The sequence below is a fragment of the Oncorhynchus mykiss genome, chromosome 9, assembly GCF_013265735.2.
Source record: "Oncorhynchus mykiss isolate Arlee chromosome 9, USDA_OmykA_1.1, whole genome shotgun sequence".
Taxonomy (NCBI): Eukaryota; Metazoa; Chordata; class Actinopteri; order Salmoniformes; family Salmonidae; genus Oncorhynchus; species Oncorhynchus mykiss.
Window position 1 is genome coordinate 16212108 of NC_048573.1, and position 20384 is coordinate 16232491.

The 20384-nt window shown below is 41.7% G+C and overlaps 3 protein-coding genes across 10 annotated transcripts in view; 1 reads left to right on the plus strand and 2 right to left on the minus strand.

Moving 5' to 3' along the window:
- Positions 1-8014, minus strand: part of gba2 (glucosidase, beta (bile acid) 2) — a 33865-nt gene extending 25851 nt beyond the window's left edge. The window contains exons 1-5 of one of the 3 annotated variants that reach the window (XM_021614906.2): positions 7258-7829; positions 6971-7052; positions 6528-6817; positions 408-499; positions 164-279 (exon numbers count right to left, since the gene is read on the minus strand). In XM_021614906.2, coding sequence (XP_021470581.2) covers positions 164-279; positions 408-499; positions 6528-6718 — 399 coding nt within the window. In that variant the 5' untranslated portion in view covers positions 6719-6817; positions 6971-7052; positions 7258-7829. The other 2 variants (XM_021614907.2, XM_021614905.2) reach the window with 2 other exon arrangements.
- A 28-nt stretch (positions 8015-8042) lies between these two features.
- Positions 8043-18700, plus strand: rgp1 (GP1 homolog, RAB6A GEF complex partner 1). 6 transcript variants are annotated; one of them, XM_021614913.2, is made up of 10 exons: positions 8043-8173; positions 8393-8459; positions 8900-9020; positions 9171-9304; positions 9661-9744; positions 10015-10164; positions 16647-16790; positions 17124-17251; positions 17331-17508; positions 18121-18700. In XM_021614913.2, the coding sequence occupies exons 3-10, from the start codon at positions 8905-8907 to the stop codon at positions 18342-18344; spliced, it is 1158 nt and encodes a 385-aa protein (XP_021470588.1). In that variant the 5' UTR covers positions 8043-8173; positions 8393-8459; positions 8900-8904; the 3' UTR covers positions 18345-18700. The 6 variants fall into 6 exon arrangements, with proteins under 6 accessions (XP_021470588.1, XP_021470585.1, XP_021470587.1 ...); XM_021614910.2 differs by having other exon boundaries at positions 8905-9020; XM_036987439.1 differs by having other exon boundaries at positions 8130-8146; positions 8905-9020.
- On the minus strand, positions 18551-20253 carry LOC118966005 (prostate-associated microseminoprotein-like). Its single transcript, XM_036987440.1, has 3 exons — positions 20106-20253; positions 19704-19812; positions 18551-19334 (listed from the first exon to the last, which is right to left on the minus strand). The coding sequence occupies exons 1-3, from the start codon at positions 20221-20223 to the stop codon at positions 19157-19159; spliced, it is 405 nt and encodes a 134-aa protein (XP_036843335.1). The 5' UTR covers positions 20224-20253; the 3' UTR covers positions 18551-19156.
- Positions 20254-20384: the final 131 nt, after the last annotated feature.

The following is a 20384-nucleotide window of genomic DNA, read 5'->3' on the forward strand; positions in this document are numbered from 1 at the left end:
CTTTAAGCCTATTTGAAAATATTATTTGTTAAAGGCATAACCCGTTTAGAAAACTAAGATAATTAGTAGTCCATGTGTACAAGACTTATAAACTGGACATTCTCACAGTTAACTTCTTACATAGCGTGTTATTAGGTGCTAGGCAGTCTTTTCCCAAGCATACCTGGTTAGCGATTACAGTTTTGTAGTGGTACATCCCAGGGTTGAGTTGCCACCTGCAGAACTCCCCCCGCCAGCCTCGCGTGATGGTACCTCCTCCAATACCGCCAAGAGGAGCACCTGCAAAGGAGGGTGTTTCAGTACAGCAAATGTGTTTACAAATGTTTCAATACTCATGAGTTTTAGTGATATTCATTAATACAGCTATTGATACTAGTTCATTGGAACATTATGGTGTGCCCACCTACCATAGATCTGTCTCAGAGGAATGGCTCGGAACATATCAATGAAAGGAGCCTTCTTCTCTATTTGAGTCTTCTTATACCACCACTTGAGATACCTACACACAAACAGTTAATAATAAGCTAACATTGTTTGAGAATCCACATGAAAATGGGGACATTAACATGCACAAGCAGGTAGAGTAGGTGTAATCAGTAAACAAACTTTTATTTTTAAATACCTCATTCCAAAGAATCTTTCACAATCACTGAATAACATCCTGAGAGGGAGGGGGGTGCATAGCAGAAAGAGGACATTGCACGAATGGCATGTTCAACCCCTACAGCAATGAACAGTGAGCAGCTGGCTGTATTGTGTTGTGTTATGGGACTGTTCAGGAAGAGTCCTACAGTTTGTAGCCATGCAGATGGTATGATTAAGAATGATTCTTATTGGTTAGGCCGAGATGAAGCGGGTCACTGTGCAGAGCAAGTGTCACTTCATTAACAAATACACAGCAACAGACTGAGGAAAAATAAAATTTCTCCTTATCTCGATTTCGCTCCCTCTCTTACTCCCTCACTGTACTTCTCTCCCTCTCTTACTCACTCTCTCCCTCCCTCTGTCCATTTCCCTATTGATCTTTGTCCATATTCCTCCCTCTGTCTATTTCTCTCGTTCATGACCTGTTTTGAATACAGGCCCAGCTGCTTACAAGCATTCAGCACTCTGAACAAAGGCTGGGTCAAAACAGAACACGCCCCACACACGGAATTGTGGGGGATTGGCCAGATAAATGGAGGAATTGTCTGTCGTGGGCTCAGAGACTGGCAGGACAGAGTGGTGGGGGTCAGATATGTTTGATGTTGGGAGAGGCCGGATGGAAGTGCTCATTTCAGAAGTGGGTTGCTCTTTTGACTCATACATGGAGCAGGCCTTTGCTCACAAGTTGCTGAAATACCAGCCCTTTGTGTCACACCTGAACAGCCTTGGTTATCAGGGAAAACTTGTAATGCTGGAGTCTCTACCATGTATAGAGGCTGACAGTAGGTGGCCTTCAGTTTGCAGGCCTGCATAGGACAAAGGCAAAGCAGCTAGAAAGGTACTACTCTGTGTCACCTGTCATAGGCAGGCAGCCTTTCTGTATGGAGAATGTGCTTTCTGTATCCACATATCCATGACCTATGAAATGTTTGAATATTTGACGAAAATGTAATTTGTGGATTCAAATAAAGTATTTCAAATGTGTGTGTGGGGTGTCACACAGAGGCACAGTGTTGGTAATTGATTAGACGATCGACCTAAGGCCGTTAAAAACCATTGGGCCTTAGGCCTAAACCTGCAATTAACGCTAAAGACGACAGGGTGCACATGCTAGATTAGAACACACAGACTGCCACAAATCAAATACAGAATAGCCGATTAGCTCAACACGGTCTTAAAATCAGGGGTCAAAGAAAATAAGTTGCCACCATAACAGCCAGTTCAGAAATACTGACAACTTTACTGTAGACATTGGCATTTGGCCTGCTGAATTTAGTCACAAAATGGATACAAATGGGCAGAGTTACAGGTCTGCTCGACTTCAAATAGGATCTGAATAGGACTTGTTGTAGTTGTGGGAAAATGATGGCCACAGACACAGGTAATCAAAGAGGAGACCCTCTTCAATGGATCCTTGTGAAAAATGTCAGTCAGTCCTGCTTTAACTCTATTGAGCGACAGACAGACCTCTGAATCAGGGCTGGAGACAAATCGAATTGAAGGCAGTCAACTCAGGAAGTGATTTTAATTGTAAAATGTAAAAACTTGTGAAATAACTTCTACGCCTCAGTTTATTGAGAAGTCATTGAAAATAGACGGTGTTTTTTCAAATTTGGAATAGTTACTTCAGTTTACATCCTGAATACCTATCCTTCAACTCGAATTGACCCCAGCTCTGAATATAGGGCAGGTTTAGACTACCTGATAGTAGCCTTCTTACCTGCGAACTGTTCAAAGAATATAGGCTAAACAGTCAATGATTAACTGACGTTGCCACGGTGACCGACTGTGGGGGGAGACAACGTAAAATAGACTGGCAGCCCACACCTTTAAGGATAACACCCTCATTTTACTGTTGTTAGGCCTATAGGCTAAGCCATCTTGTTTTGTTAAGACAGCTCAAGGAAGAGGCAAAGTCCATGAATGTGAGGTTGAGTAGAGTTCGTTTATCATTTCTTTGCTGTTTGCCTAGCTCATTCACTTTAGGCACCAGAAGACTGTTTAATGTGAAAGAGAGCTCAACAGCATTCAAAACATACACACCACACCAGTAAATGGCCAGCCTCCACCCAGTACCCTGACCTGAACCTTAGAGACTGCTGCCCTATGTACATTGTCATTAAACACGGGTCACTTTAATAAAATGTTTACATACTGTTTTACCCACTTCATATGTACATACTCTATCCCAGTCAAAGCTCATCCTATATAACTACTGGTGTACAGACCTTTTCTATTCACACGCTGTCTACACACACTGGACACTGACATTTTTCTTGACATGTTGGGGATTTGTGTGTATTGCTAGGTACTGTAAACACAAGCATTTCACTGTACCTGCAGCAACATCTGCAAATACACTACCTTTCAAAGGTTTGGGTCACATAGAAATGTCCTTGTTCTTGAAAGAAAAGTACATTTATCATTTTTTTATCCATTAAAATGACATTAAATTGATCAGAAATACAGTGTAGACATTGTTAATGTTGTAAATGACTATTGTAGCTAGAAAGTGCTGATTTCCAATGGAATATCTACATAGGCATACAGAGGCCCATTTTCAGCAACCATCACTCCTGTGTTGCAATGGTTGCTATTCCAAGTTGATCATTTTAAAAGGCTAATTGATCATTAGAAAACCCTTTTGCAATTATGTTAGCACAGCTGAAAACTGTTGTTCTGGTTAAAGAAGCAATAAAACTGTCCTTCTTTAGACATGTTGAGTATCTGGAGCATCAGCATTTGGGGGTTCGATTAAGGCAACAAAAAAATATATATATTTTTTTAAATTCGCCAGATACAAAGACCTTTCTTCAGAAACGTGTCAGTCTATTCTTGTTCTGGGAAATTAAGTCTATTCCATGCGAGAAATTGGCAAGAAACTGAAGATCTCGTACAACACTGTACTACTCCCTTCACAGAACAGCGCAAACTGGCTTTAACCATAATTGAAGGAGTGGGAGGACCCGGTGCATAGCTGAGCAAGAGGACAAGTACATTAGAGTGTCTAGTTTGAGAAAGACGCCTCACAAGTCCTCAACTGGCAGCTTCATTAGATGAGACTGGTGTTTTGCAGGTACTATCTAATGAAGCTGCCAGTTGAGTACTTGTGAGGCGTCCGTTTCTCAAATGAGACACTAATGTACTTGTCCTCTTGCTCAGCTATGCACCGGGGCCTCCCACTCCTTCAATTATGGTTAAAGCCAGTTTGCGCTGTTCAGGAGGCTGAAGAAATTTGGCTTGTCACCAAAAGCACTCAAACTTCTACAGATGCACAATCGAGAGCATCCTGTTGGGCTGTATCACCGCCTGGTACGGCAACTGCTCGACTCACAACCGTAAGGCTCTCCAGAGGGTAGTGAGGTCTGCACAACGCATCACTGGGGGCAAACTACCTGCCCTCCAGGACACCTACACCACCCGATGTCACAGGAAGGCCATAAAGATCAAGGACAACAACCACCCGAACCACTGCCTGTTCACCCCGCTATCATCCAGAAGGAGAGGTCAGTACAGGTGCATCAAAGCAGGGACCGAGAGACTGAAAAACAGCTTCTCTCTCAAGGCCATCAGACTGTTACACAGCCACCACTAACATTGAGTGGCTGCTGCCAACATACTGACTCAGCTCACTTTAATAATGGAAATTGATGGAAACTGATGTAAAAAATGTATCTCTAGCCACTTTAAACTACACCACTTATGTTTACATACCCTACATTACTCATCTCATATGTATATACTGTACGCGATACCATCTACTGCATCTTGCCTATGCCGTTCTGTACCATCACTCATATGTCACCATCATTCTTATATCTTTATGTACATATTCTTTATTCCTTTACACTTGTGTATAAGGTAGTAGTTGTGGAATTGTTAGGTTAGATTACTCATTGGTTATTACTGCATTGTCAGAACTTGAAGCACAAGCATTTTGCTACACTCGCATTAACATCTGCTAACCATGTGTATGTGATAAATAACATTTGATTTGATTTGACATCATGGGAAAAAAATCAAGAAATCAGCCATGACCTCCACAAGTCTGGTTCTTCCTTGGGAGCAATTTCCAAATGTACCACGTTCATCTGTACAAACAATAGTACACAAGTATAAATACCATGGGAACACGCAGCCGTCATACCGCTCAGGAAGGAGACACGCTCTGTCTCCTAGAGATGAGGGTACTTTGGTGCAAAAAGTGCAAATCAATCCGTGAACTACAGCAAAGGACATTGTGAAAATGGAGGAAACAGGTACAAAAGTATCTATATCCATAGAAAAATGAGTCCTATAATCGAAAGGCCGCACAGCAAGGAAGAAGCCACTGCACCAAAACCACCATAAAAAAGCCAGATCACGGTTTGCAACTACACATGGGACAAAGATCATACTTTTTGGAGAAATGCTCTGCTCTGATGAAACAAAAATAGAACTGTTTGGCCATAATGACCATCGTTATGTTTGGAGGAAAAAGGGGGATGCTTGCAAGCCTGACTCAGTTACACCAGCTCTGTCAGGAGGAATGTGCCAAAAATTCTCCCATCTTATTGTGGGAAGCTCGTGGAAGGCTACTCAGAACATTTGACCCAAGTTAAACAATTTAAAGGCAACGCTATCAAATACTAATTGAGTGTATGTAAACATCTGACCCACTGGGAATGTGATGAAAGAAATAAAAGCTGAAATAAATCACTCTACTATTATTCTGACATTTCACATTCTTAAAGTAAAGTGGTGATCCTAACTGACCTAAGACAGGGAATTTTTACTAGGATTAAATGTCAGGAATTGTGAAAAACTGAGTTTAAAATGTATTTGGCTAAGGTGTATATAAACTTCCAACTTCAACTGTAGTGCTGTTGGCATATTATTTAAAGCATTATTGTATTACTTTGTTATTTAAAGCTAACAGATGTTCATTTTCCAGTTGATCTAGTTGCATTCGGTCTGCAGTAGTTGTCATGTTAATACACCCACCAGCCAGGTCAAACCAAACAGTGACATCACCTCTCTGTACCACTCTGAGGATATCTTTTCACATGTGATTAATCTAAAACACTGTGTGTGTGTGTGTGTGTTCTCCGCATGATTCCCAACTCCAATAGCACAGCTGAAAACAACCCAGGTCCAACAGGCTGTTTTTATCTTCTGCTGGTAATCCTTACTTTCATTGTTTTGTTACCAGAAGCACTCCAGGCCTACAGTAGATCAATATCAGCTTTGTATCAAGCAAGCCACCCACACCTGATTAGCCTACTCTCAGGAATGCAGGATTCTGGGCTGGCAGCAGTACAAGGTCTAAGCTGGCATGTCCTGAATGTAATATTATGAGTCTCAAATGGTTTCAGAGGGGAGCAACAACAACAACCAATCAGTCCACAGATGTTAGAAAACCATGCAGGATAGAATTAGGCCTTGGTGTCAAACACAGACTGAGGCAAGTCATTTCCACAACAAAGCTAGCTTTTGTGTTTCTATGTCAAGTAAGTGAAGGATTGAGGTGTGAGAGACCAGTGTGGAGAAGAAGCTGGGTTGTGTGTTTCTTTACCCACTACCAGTCACAGCACCTGCATATGTACATGTCTCACACACACCTGCCCTTTTGGACAAGCAAAGAAACATGAGACTACACCTGGCACCCTGGCAGGTAGGCTGCTCTGCTGCACCATAGGGACCCATGCCAGAGAAAAGTGATAGGCTACATACCCTTGCACTGAAAAATGCCTCCCCTTGCCACTATGTAGAATAAAGATACATTGTGCTCAACCATAGAACACAAATCTCTCTCCTTTAAGTATAAATACTATGAATAACACAGTTTGGCTATAGTAACTGGCTGGCTTGACACGATGAGAGGTGGTGTTCAGGGGGCTCACCTGACTCCAAGGCCAATGTGTTCAACGATGTTGGAGAGGGACACATCTTTGGCTTGAAAGGGCTTCCTTTTCTCCTTGAACTCATGCGCCAAGCAGATCCGCCAGCCGTCCTTCGGTACCCCATAGCCGAGTTCCAAAGACACATACCGACTCATGAGCTCGGCTGTTGAGCTGTTGTCACCCGACTCCATGTTCAGCCGGTAGTCGGATAGAAACGAAAGGGAGCTCTTCTTGCGAACGGGAACCTGCCCGGTGTCTATTCCGCTGAGTTGGAACAACCCCTGTTAAACCTGTTGGAAACAAGATAATTGTCTGGGTTGTGCAAGAAGAATCCATTTGTCAAGTGCCCTAGAGCCATTTGAGTGACAGTAAAACAAATACATTTCTCAACTGAACTTATTTTTATTCACGTGTGAGGATTCCTAAATGACAACTTTAGATACCTGGGCAACAGGTCCATCAGGTGAGGACAGGTATGTAGTTCTCAGATAATTATTCCTCCATCTTCATCAAGTGGGAGGACAACTTTCCATAATAATATTAAATAATAATAAGAGATTCAATTTACCACAAACTATGATCTGTTGAATAATGTATATGCCTTCAAGAGCGATAATTTATCTGAGATGATATAAGGTCTCAAGCCAGCTCTCTAACGAAAAGTGATGTTTGGAAATGTCAAAGATAGTAGAGGCATCAGTAAGGAAGGTAAACTTCAACTTGCTCTCACCGTTGTTGACGCAGGTATCTATCCGAGACCCTGATAGCCCAGTGTGGTAGAACGGACACTGGCACCTATCGAGGCGTGTGTGCGCAGGTGGTTTAGCCAGTGGTGTCTACTGTCGCCAGTTAATGTGTCCAAGTAAACAAAAACGAGCTATTGAAATACCTGCATTATGCAGAGCATGCACAGGTAGCTAGCTACGCATGCAATGAAGGACAATGGATACCGGTCGCCCTGTTAGCTAGCTATAGGTTTTCAACGAATATTGAAGCTAACTACCGTTAGCATCTCAATATACGTGGGTTTGTCGTCAGACAGAGAGCTTCTGCAAATCCGTAGGCACCCGGTTTTGATTTCAGAGTCAGATTCTTGGTCACGTAGGCTGTATCATTCTGTTCAAAATACAGTAGCAATGTCAGATTAACGCTTTCGCACGGCTACTCTCTGGTAGATGTCCAAATGCAATTCTAAACGGACGGCCGACCTGAGTGACAAGTTGAAATAGTGCTAGGAGAGCGCCCAATATGCAAAGTCTTACAGTAGGCTACACTATTGAAGTTCATTTTGTGAGACTGGGCCAACTCACCAGAAAAGGGGGGGGTTATTTATACCGTTCCTCCAATTTGTGCAAAACGAACTATATTTTTCCTCTATATGCAGTAAGGTTGATTGCATAAAGTATGTGAGTGTCATATTATGGCTGTTATTAAATATATTAGCACTGTTATGTCCAATAAATGTTCCCGAACACACTATAAACCCACACTAGCTACTTACAATATAAATAGCTCCTCCCATATGCCACGGAGCTCCTTTAGATGGCCAACAAAATGTTATTCCTGAAAAATGCACATTTGAGACAATGCTTGTAAAATTGGAATTGAACTGATCATTTGTAAAATTGGAATTGAACTGATCATTTGTAAGTATAACACACATTTATTTATTAATTGGGTTCAATAGTTGTGTCCAATACCGGGAAAATAGTACGTTGAACGCCTTTTCAATTTTACCCCGCGATACGGTATGTTCGTGCAGTTGCGAGATGGAACGCTTTATTAATGCTATGTTGTTGTGTTGCTGAATTTGTCTCAAAGCATTTACAAATACTTATAGTGGGTATTTCATATCGATTTGACAGTTTGATTTGGCTGACCTGAATTTGAGTCGTAACTCATTGGCTAGCTGGTGCCACATCTGAGGCCAAGGTATGGTTTTCGAAACATTATTCTACTTCAATGGTTAGTCTAACTTGGTAGCTAGCTAATTGACTGATTTGGAGACAGCAGTCAGTAGATAACCCTAGCTAGTTAACATATTCTTATCTCGCTGCAATTTAATTTAGCAAGGTCTCGCTCAAAATAACCAAACTACCGAGCTAACACAACACGTTTTTTAAAAACATAGCTAGCTGCCGTTCCAAATAACGTGTGTTATAACGTTACTGTTTACATTTTTTTTCTACTGTATCATTGACTGTATGTTTGTTTATGCCATGTGTAACTCTGTTGCATGTGTCGAACTGCTTTGCTTTATCTTGGCCAGGTCGCAGTTGTAAATGAGAACTTGTTCTCAACTAGCCTACCTGGTTAAATAAAGGTGATATATATATATATATATATATATGTGTATGTGTGTGTTCCTCAAGTACAGATGATCGAGGTGGTGGCCTCAATGGCCCGAGGCCCGGTGTTCCTGGCCGGGGAGGTGATGGAGTGTCTCATCACCTTCACCAACCCCATATCCCATCTCTCCACCTCCGCCAGCAGGTCTGTTATCTTTCTCTCACTCACACATTACCCATTCTTCAGTAGTGCTCAATTGTGATTATATGCATGTACATTTTAGTTAGCTATACTGTATGTAAGGTTACATGGGGTAAAAAGTCTCAAAACATGACTAAAAAGTGTGTGTGTCAGTGAGATGCTGGCGTGGGCCAGTGCACAGATCCACTGCCAGTTCCATGCCAGTGAGAGCAGAGTGGCGCTGCCAGCCCAGGGCACCAAGCAGGATGTCCAGGCAGAGAGCGACACTGTCCTCATCCCCAGCAGAGGTGAGTGGCTAAACATAATAAAGAATGCACACACACATGTTGAGGGAGGTGGAAAGTGTCAAAATGCAACTATAATATCTTTATTTTAGTTACAGTACCAGTCAAAAGGGTCTTACTTTATTTTTACTATTTTCTATATTGTATAATAGTGAAGACATCAAAACTATAAAATAACACATGGAATCATGTAGTAACCAAAAAAGTGTTAAACAAAATATATATTTGAGATTCTTCAAAGTAGCCACTCTTTTCCTTGACGACAGCTTTGCACACGCTTGGCATTCAGCTTTACCGGGAGGGGAGAGAGTCTGATACAAAATGACCTTTTCTTTCCCTCTACCTGCTTTCTTCACCAGGAGAAGGAGGGCAGTGCATGTTGGACACACCTCCCAAGATACTATTCTGTGACCTGCGCCTAGACCCCGGAGAGAGCAGAACTTGTAAGAGCACCACAATCAGTTCAAAGGGGATTCACTCAATCATCTCCTTTCTCCATCTCCCCCCTCAATCTTTTTTTATATGTGTGCTATTTAGCAGATGCATTTATCCACAGCAACTTAGTCAAGCAAGCATGCATTTAAAAATTAAAAATACATCTTAAATATGGGTGGTCCCAGGAATGTAACCCACTTTCCTGGCTTTATAGGAGCCATGCTTTACCGTTTGAGCTACAGTTTCTCTTGCTCTCTCACTACTTTTTCCTCCCTCAGACTCATACAGTGAGGTGGTTCCCAACGACGGGCCTCCTAGTTTTCGAGGCCAGTCAGTGAAGTATGTTTACAAGCTGACCATCGGCTGCCAGAGGGTCAGCTCTCCAATCAAACTACTGAGGGTCCCCTTCAGAGTCCTCGTCCTGCATGGTGAGCTGTCCTCCTGACCCTCTTACTCAGTCTAATCAACAGAAGTACATCTCACATCAGTTGTGTTCAGAAAGGAGATATATATATATATATATATATACATACATACATACATACATACATACATACATACATACATACATACATACATACACACCGTAGCCAAAGGCATTTTAACTCAGTTTTTCACAATTCCTGACATTTAATCCTAGTAAAAATTCCCTGTCTTAGGTCAGTTAGGATCACCACTTTATTTTAAGAATATGAAATGTCAGAATAATGGTAGATTTATTTTAGCTTTTATTTCTTCCATCACATTCCCAGTGGGTCAGAAGTTTACATACACTCAATTAGTATTTGGTAGCATTGACTTTAAATTGTTTAACTTGGGTCAAACGTTTCGGGTAGCCTTCCACAAGCTTCCCACAATAAGTTGGGTGAATTATGGCCCATTCCTCCTGACCGAGCTGATGTAACTGAGTCAGGTTTGTAGGCCTACTTGCTCACACACACTTTTTCAGTTCTGCCCACAAATTGTCTATAGGACTGAGGTCAGGGCTTTGTGATGGCCACTCCAATACCTCGACTTTGTTGTCCTTAAGCCATTTTCCAACAAATTTGGAAGTATGCTTGGGGTCATTGTCCATTTGGAAGACCCTCTTATGATGTCGTGTCTTTACTATCATTAACTGTAGACTGATAGTTTTTATCAAAGATTCTCTGTAATTAGTATTACGCGATTAGACTGATTAATCATGTAACCGTAATTACTAGGAAGTCGGGGCACCAAGGAAAAATATTCAGATTACGAAGTTATCATTTCCTAAAATAACTTTTCAGATATTTTATCTGATCGATTAGTCTTTGAATTAATGAATTATTTACTTTACCTCACGTTAGTCTCATTCCAAACGTCGTAAATTGTTGGTTATCTGCACGAACCCAGTCTTCACTGAGTCATCCATACATCAATTGTCTTAAATAATTTATTTATTACTAAGTAATTCACAGGAATGCATAAGCAAACAAGGTAAATGTGGTTAGAAGAAATGAGAGGAGAATGTGCCCTAGTGGGCTAAACCGGCATCGCGGCTTGTTAGACAAAAGTGGAAGTGGGGGGTCGACTAAAGTCACTACAGAGTGATAATTCTAACAATTGAAATGCTAATCCTTTACACATGAACGCTCACTCATTCGGGAACAATTGCAATCAATATATACATATTTACGCTCAGTGTGTTGTCTTGATTGCTGGTGAAAAGTTTGTTTCTGTTGGAGAGTTTCGTCTTCGCTCTCTTTCGTGGTTATTGTGGATAGTTCAGAGTGACATTGTTATAGAATGGATGTTTCGGAGGTTGTTGTTCTTCACGGTATCGATAGTCTAAGAGTTTAACCACGTGGTATGGTTAAAAGATTCAGCAATGGTCTACAACCTTTCTCTCCTCTTAGTGGAGAAAAGCATGGTCTGCAACCTTTAGCCGTCTTGTAATTGAGGTAAGCTCGGTCTGGTGATAATTTCTCAAAGTTGGGTTTTATTCGGAATGGCAGAAAAGGGCTGTCCCAGGACGCCTGACCCTAACTGTGCTCAGGGGCGGGTCCTCTGATTTAGTTCAAATCAAAAGGGAATTGTATTTTTCTTCATTAAACAGTCCCAAATCATATTACACCATTATACAAACAGTATCATACTCACTCATTCATCTTATACAACAATTAGATGTAAACCTCATATCTGAGGCTATTATATAAACAGTGTTATGGTAATGTGGCCACAGTCTCCCATGAGCTTCCCCAAGTTGTGACAAACGGACCAGTTCGTAGCTGGATTCTTCACTGACCTTTTATACTTTCTCCGGAACATGAAATTTGTTTGTACCTCAAGTTCTGTGAGGTGGAAGGAATTGCTTTGTTCTCTATGAAAATGTACTCTCTCTATACTGTGTCCATGAGGAGATCCTCAGGAATTTACGACGTCTCTCTGACCATAGCAACCTAGTTGGAGGCAGGGAGATGGGGCTTGCTATACCCAAAGAGGCCAACGTCATGACAGCGACCAAGCTTTAACTTAATGTCTAATGTTAATGTTTAACTGATGTCTTGAGATGTTGCTTCAATATATCCACACACATTTCCCTCCTCATGATGTCATCTATTTTGTGAAGTGCACCAGTCCCTCCTGCAGCAAAGTACCCCCACAACATGATGCTGCCACCCCCGTGCTTCACGGTTGGGATGGTGTTCTTCGGCTTGCAAGCCTCCCCCTTTTTCCTCCAAACATAACGATGGTCATTATGGCCAAACTGTTCTATTTTTGTTTCATTAGACCAGAGGACATTTTTCCAATAAGTATGATCTTTGTCCACATGTGCAGTTGCAAACCATAGTCTGGCTTTTTATGGTGGTTTTGGAGAGGTTGCTCAGCAGCCTTTCAGGTTATGTCGATATATGGCTTGTTTTACTGTGGATATAGTTACTTTTGTACCGGTTTCCTCCAGCATCTTCACAAGGTCCTTTGCTACTGTTCTGGGATAGATTTTCACTTTTTGCACCAAAGTAGGTTCTGTCTCCTAGAGATGAACGTGTCTCCTTCCTGAGCGGTATGGTGGCTGCATGGTCCCATGGTGTTTATACTTGCGTACTATTGTTTGTACTGATGAACGTGGTACCTTCAGGCGTTTAGAAATTGCTCCCAAGGATGAACCAGGCTTGTGCAGATCTACACATTTGTTTTCTGAGGTCTTGGCTGATTTTCTTTTGCTTTTCCCATGATGTCAAGCAAAGAGGCACTGCGTTTGAAGGTAGGCCTTGAAATTAGAGGTCGACCGATTATGATTTAATACCCATACTGAATGAACACTTTTTTAAAAAAAAATTCACTTAATATAATTCATCAATAAAATCTATTTAGTCTCAAATAAATAATGAAACATGTTCAATTTGGTTTAAATAATGCAAAAACAAAGTGTTGGAGAAGAAAGTAAAAGTGTAATATGTGCCATGCAAAAAAGCTAACGTTTAAGTTCCTTGCTCAGAACATGAGAACATATGAAAGCTGGTGGTTCCTTTTAACATGAGTCTTAAATATTCCCAGGTAAGATGTTTTATGTTGTAGTTATTATAGGACTGTTTATCTCTATCATTTGTATTTCATATACCTTTGACTATTGGATGTTCTAATAAGTACTCGAGTATTGCCAGCCTAATCTCAGGAGTTGATAGGCTTGAAGTCATAAACAGCGCAATGCTTGAAACATTGCGAAGAGCTGCTGGTAAACGCAGTAAAGTGCTGTTTGAATTAATGCTTACGAGCCTGCTGCTGACTACCACTGCTCAGTCAGACTGCTCTATCAAACCATAGACTTAATTATAACATAACACACGGAAATACGAGCCTTAGGTCATTAATATGGTCAAATCCAGAAACTATCATTTTGAAAACTTTATTCTTTCAGTGAAATACGGAACCGTTCTATTTTATCTAACGGGTGGCATCTCTAAATCTAAATATTGCTGTTACATTGCACAACCTTCAATGTTATGTCATAATAATTAATTACGTAAAATTCTGGCAAAATAGTTCGCAACGAGCCAAGCGGCCCAAACTGTTACCTATACCCTGACACTGCGTGCAATGAACGCAAGAGAAGTGACACAATTTCCCTACTTTAATATTGCCTGCTAAATTAATTTATTTTATCTAAATATGCAGTTTAAAAATATTTACTTCTGTGTATTGATTTTAAGAAAGGCATTGATGTTTATGGTTAAGTACATTCGTGCAACGATTGTGCTTTTTTCGCAAATGCACTTTTGTTAAATCATCCCCGTTTGGCAAAGTTGGCTGTCTTCGTTAGGAAGAAATGGTCTTCACACAGTTTGCAACGAGCCAGGCGGCCCAAACTGCTGCATATACCCTGACTCTGTTGCACAGAACGCAAGAAGTGACTCAATTTCCCTAGTTAAAATAAATTCATGTTAGCCAGCAATATTAACTAAATATGTAGGTTTAAAAATATTGATTTTAAGAAAGGCGTTGATGTTTATGGTTGGGTACATTGGTGCAACGACAGTGCTTTTTTCGTGAATGTGTTCGTCAAATCACCCGTTTGGCGAAGTAGGCTGTGATTCAATGCTAAATTAACAGGCACTGCATCGATAATATGCAACGCAGGACAAGCTAGATAAACTAGTAATATCATCAACCATGAGTAGTTATGTTAAGATTGATAGTTTTTTATAAGATAAGTTTAATGCTAGCTAGTACCTTGCCTTGGATCCTTGCTGCACTCGCATAACAGGTAGTCAGCCTGCCACGCAGTCTCCTCGTGGAGTGCAATGTCTTCGGCCATGATCGGTGTCCAAAAATGCCGATTTACTGATTGTAATGAAAACTTGAAATCGGCCCTAATACATCCAGTTACACCTCCAATTGATTCAAATGATGCCAATTAGCCTTTCAGAAGCTTCTAAAGCCATGACATAATTTTCTGGAATTTTCAAGCTGTTTAAAGGCACAGTCAACTTAGTGTATGTAAACGTCTGACCCACTGGAATTGTGATACAGTGAAATAAGCGGTCTGTAAACAATTGTTGGAAAAATTACGTGTCATGCACAAAGTAATGTCCTAACAGACTTGCCAAAACCATAGTTTGTTAACAAGAAATGTGTGGAGTGGTTGAAAAATGAGTTTTAATGACTCCAACCTAAGTGTATGTAAACTTCCGACTTCCAACCGTATGAATGTATTTACGGACAGATACTACCTGAATTTGTGAAATAAGAACACTTCCGTTGCAACATGTTTTGGGAACAAACTACAGTGCCTTCAGAAAGTGACTGGGTGTATTGTTACACCATCCAAAGTGTAATTAATAACTTCACCATGTTCAAAGGTAATGTTCCCTCTGAGCACAAACTTGAATGTTGTGAAAATTCTGTGCCACTTCCAGCATGTGCACACCAATGTACCAGCTTTAAGTTTCAGAAAGTGGAAAAGTAGGTTACTGTGGATGATCATATTGTGGGCCTACCAGACAGGCCTATCATCAAAAACAACGGCGCAAATGCATCTCAGAACATGGAATGCGTTAGCAGCCAATGTGTGGTGTTCAATGTAGGCCTACATTCCATGAGACTTTTGATTGAAAACATGCAGGGCTTGACATTAACCTGTTTGTACAGTGTTGTTTGATGGAAGACACCACTTTTCAAGATAGAATGCATTATTCCCCATACCATAATGTTACCCTCTGCCTATTGGCTACTTAGCTTATTCAAGCCTGTCTCAAAATACAACACTTCCTCTGCACGTGGCTACATGCAGCTCTCACTTTAATCTCAAAACAAGTGCATCTACTCACAACCACTCATGCTGTAAACACAGTCCAGTTCAAAGTGAATGGCACAGTTGCATTTATGGCATCTATTTACATATAGGCCTACTGCAGCTCTGATTGGTTATGGCGCTCCATTCTGTGTAGAATACAGGCTGTCAATGTAATAGAATCCTACTCCGATGCGTTCTGCCTATAACAAAATATCTTGCATAGTTAGTTTAGCATATTAAGTCTTCAAATCATACTTTATTTGCTACATGCGCCAAATACAACAAGTGTAGACTTTACCGTGAAATGCTTACTTACAAGCCCTTAACTAACACTGCAGTTCAAGAAGAAAATATTTACCAAGTAGGCTAAAATAATAAAAGTAACACAATAATGAGGCTATATTAAGGGGGCACCGGTACCGAGTCAGTGTGAAGGGGTACAGGCTAGTTGAAGTCTTGCGTAGTTAATTTTTGTTTCGGTATGTTGCATTGAAATGGCTAATATTGTATTTACTTGATCAGAATTCCCACAGTAAAAGGGATATGGTGATAACTAAGGGGGATATTCAATCTTGTGCTTCTCTCCGCAGTTTAGAGGGATATTCTCTAAGCTGCGGAGATATTCCATCTTTTTTTAATTTGATTTTTTAACACCTCTACCAATAGGTGCCCTTCTTTGTGAGTCATTGAAAAACCTCCCTGGTCTTTTGGATGAATCTATGCTTGAAATTCACAACTCGATTTAAGGGATCTTACAGATAATTGTATTTGTGGGTTACAGAGATGAGGTAGTCATTCAAAAATCATTTTAACCACTATTAATAACATAGTATGGAACTGATTATGTGACTTGTTAATCACATTTTTAGTTCTGAACTGATTTGGCATGCCATAACAAAGGGGTTGAAATACTTATTGACTCAACATTTCAGCTTTACATTTTATTTTTTAAACAAATTCTACTGACATTATGGACTATTGTGTATAGATAGATAGATAGATCAGTGACACAATCTCAATTTAATCCCTTTGAAATTCAGACTGCAACATAAATGTAAAAGGGTGCACTGTATGTATGAAATGCCTGTTGTGGACATGTTTTTCTCCTATAAAATGACATTGTTCAAAATGAGTGACATGATGTCCCTGTCGTAGGCATGCCGGAGCCCCCGTTCCCCCAGGATGAGGAGGTGGCCCCCTCTAACCCCTTCCTGGAGGAGGAGGAGGGTGGGCGGAGAGACGATCGCCCCCTGGAGAGAGCCCTGGACATGCTGACGATCACATCACGCCGCTGTCCCCGTCAGTCTCTTATTCTCCTAGGCTAATTCTCCAATGACAACCTATTCCCTTTATAGTGCACTACTTTTGACCAGTGCTATGTGGCAGCTCTTATGAGCCTCCTTTAATGTTATTTGTGTTCCACATCAGCTAGATGATGTACTGAGGGTTTTTTGCAGACTCCAATCCATTGATCTCTAATCTCAGTTTGTTTCTGATTAGATTTATTAGGTTCTCCATGGCGACAGCTAGTCTTACTGGGGTCTGACACAACAAAAGACAATGCAGACATTGTGTGTGTGTGTTTAGCAGCAATGTGGAATGCGTGTGACCTTTGACCCCTGTCTCCCACAGATCTGTTCAACATCACCAACATGCGGGGGAAGGTGGCCAAGTTCTGCATCTTCAAGACCGTCTACAGACTAGGGGAGGACATCATCGGCACCTTCGACTTCTCAGAAGGGGATATTCCCTGTATACAGGTGTGTGTGTGTGTGTGTGTGTCAGGGCCTGTCATATTTTTACTTGAATGAGGATATTAAAAGTGTGTGTTTGTGTCAGTACTCGGTCAGCCTGCAGAGTGAGGAGGAGATCCAGCAGGGGTACCAGCGGCGTCCCGGTCAGTCGATCAATGTGACGGGTCACGGTCGTCACTTAGAATCCTGCCTCCACACGGCTTCCACCCACTTCTCCCTCCCCGTCCCCCTCAACGTCACCCCCGGCTTCAGCACAGACATCGGTACGTAGCTAAGTCAAATTTCCATCAAATGTATCTCATTAAGCCATTTTTATGTCACAAGTGGCACGAAGTGATATACAGATACCCAGCCTAAAATCCCAAAGAGCTAGCAATGCAGGCAGGAGCACAGTGACCAGGAAACATAGGAGAGGGGAACCTAGAGAGGAACCAGGCTCAGAGGTGGCCAAGGGGCATCAGGAATTCACCACTCATCTCTCTGCCCTATGTTTATTAATAGCAAGTAGCTTGCCCTGCTTGAGTCTGTCTGTTAGTTTTTTGTTTATTATCTGGCTTAGCAGAGCGGGCACTTGACAAGAGAAACCATTGTTCTCAAAGATGACTGAGGATGTTGGTCATGATCCGGGCTAGTCATTGTACCGTCACAATAAAATGGTTTCCCTAGACAGGTTATACCAAGTCTTGGAAGCACTTTTGATTGTAAATCTCCATTTTAATTTTTTTTTATTTTTTTAATGTAGTCGAAGACTTGTTTTTAATCTATCCGATGACGCGCTTCTCAACCTTTTTGTCTTTGTCTCTAAAGCTTCCCTGTGTATTTAACCCTCTGTCTACTCCTAGACAGCTTCATGACATTCTCAACTCATTCCTCAGTGACCCTGCGATGGCGTCTGCACTTTGAGTTCGTCACGTCCCGAGAGCCTATGGAATCGCACAACGTGTTGCAAAACCAACCAGAAGTCACCGTGTGGACTGGGGCGGAGCATGTTGATGTGGATACCTTCAGTTGGGACCTGCCAATCAAAGTGCTCCCCACCAATCCAGCCCTGACGTCTTACGTCTCCCAGTTTACAGGGACCAACAGCATCAACATTTAACTGTGTGTGAGGAAGGAAGAATGTATTCCAGATATAAAGCAGGCAACTTCTTTTGCCGTTTTTAATATTTTAACATTTTGCAGTGCATCCTATATTTTTCTTTGAATGCTCACCTTCCTGTTTTTCTAGCTGAAACATGATGATGACCAGTGTTTAATGCTACTATCTTTGGGGTCATTCACAGTATTTCATTGTTTACCCCTTTATTCAAAACCCCCCAAAAGAGTCCATTGCTTTGTCACATGAATAGTGTGTTTTATTTTCAAAGGCTATATGCTGTACAACTGTATTTTTGAAATTGTTAATGAAACACTGTTCAATGTGAATCAGGAATTAAAATGTCAAATTCAAATCCACATGAATCTGAAAGGAGTCCTTTTATCCACACAATCAACAAATGACTTTCACGCAACAAGAATTTTATTTAGAGGATAACTGCAAGACGGGACAGAAGAAATACAACAATAGTTATATATTACTATAAAAGCTTTACAGTAGTGCATTACAGGGTGGTAAATGAGGGATTCCATTATGTGGGCTCACCTCTGCTTTCCAACTGAGTATCATTTACTGCTTAAGGTATTGTAATATTCATGCGGTTTAAATGTTAACTGATCACTGATCTGCAACTGAAATGAGAATGGACCGTTAGGATTACACTGACATGGATGGAGATGGTCGGCGGTGGAGGGAGTTGATCTTCCCGACTCCAGTGGAGGCTGTTGCCACTTTAAATCGGAGTACGGGCTCATTGTAATGGCGACATTCATTCCAATGAGGCCGTCCCTCCACTGTCTGACCGGGGTCCCTGTCTACTCCACCATCTGCAGGTAGTTGTTGTCCCGTGAGCTGTGGCTGGGGCCCAGGTTGTGTCCATTCCCAGGGAGGCAGGGCAGGCGAGGGTCAGCGCTCTGCACCAGGGTCACTTTACAGGCTAGAGCGTCCACCCGAACCTCACACCAAGCTGGGAAGTCTACCGGGCGATGCACCCTGTGCGGAGAGAGGGGTGTAGGTTTTCAAAGTCCATATGTATGTATGTGCTCTGAAAGGGCATGATGCTCCCTGTACGGAGAGAGGGGGAATGTAATTGACAGCCGAGCATGAGCACTGTCATATGTGTTCTGAAAGGACATAATGACTATCCTGACAGAACAATGCTATGTTGAAGTTGCCTGTCCCAATTCTACACATCACAATCGAATCCAGACCCAACCCGGTTTCCCTTACTTGACTCTGGGCACAATGTACATGGCTGTTGAATGGCAAACTCATCCCAACTATGGAAATGACATTCCTATTACTGCTAATGCTAACACAACTACCCAGAAAGGCACATTGATTACAGGTGTGTGGACTCACGTCTCACAGCAGCCGACGCCCATGGGGTGCAGACAGGTACACTGCAGACAGCCGTCCTCCATCCAGGACTCCCCCAGGGAGTAGTGTCTCCCCTCGTACACACACAGGCCTGGGACAGACCACCAGGGGTGTTAACCCAAGTCCCACACATATTATACAAATCAACCTATATTCATCCGCAGGACGTCCACATGAACTTTGTCCTCAACTTCAGATGGATTCATCCATCCAAGATATTCAGAATTTAAAAAAAGTCTACTCTGGCCTAAATGTACAATGGATGAGTTTTCGACAGGTCCCCAAAACGTTTCTGCTTTACCAAATACTCTCTGAACAGAATCGGAATCTTCAACCTAAAGAAATTTGTTGAATGAAAAACACCCTTCAGTATGATATTCTCACCTTTAGAGTTGAAGTGACACTGCATGGGAGCAGCTAGGCAGCGGGTGGTCCAGAGCAGAGTCCCAGCCAGGAAGGTCAGTGTCCAGTTTCTCCCAACAATGGAGTCCATCATCTTCATGTTCTTTAGTTCTAGTTGTGTAGTTCTAGATCTGGTTCTTAGAGTTTTCTGAGTCCTCTCCTCCACCTCGCACCTCCATTTATACCCCACAATCTTTACGACAGCAACGGACGGGGGGAGGTGGGGTAAGTTAGCCTCATCAGGAGGACCGGCCGGGGAAT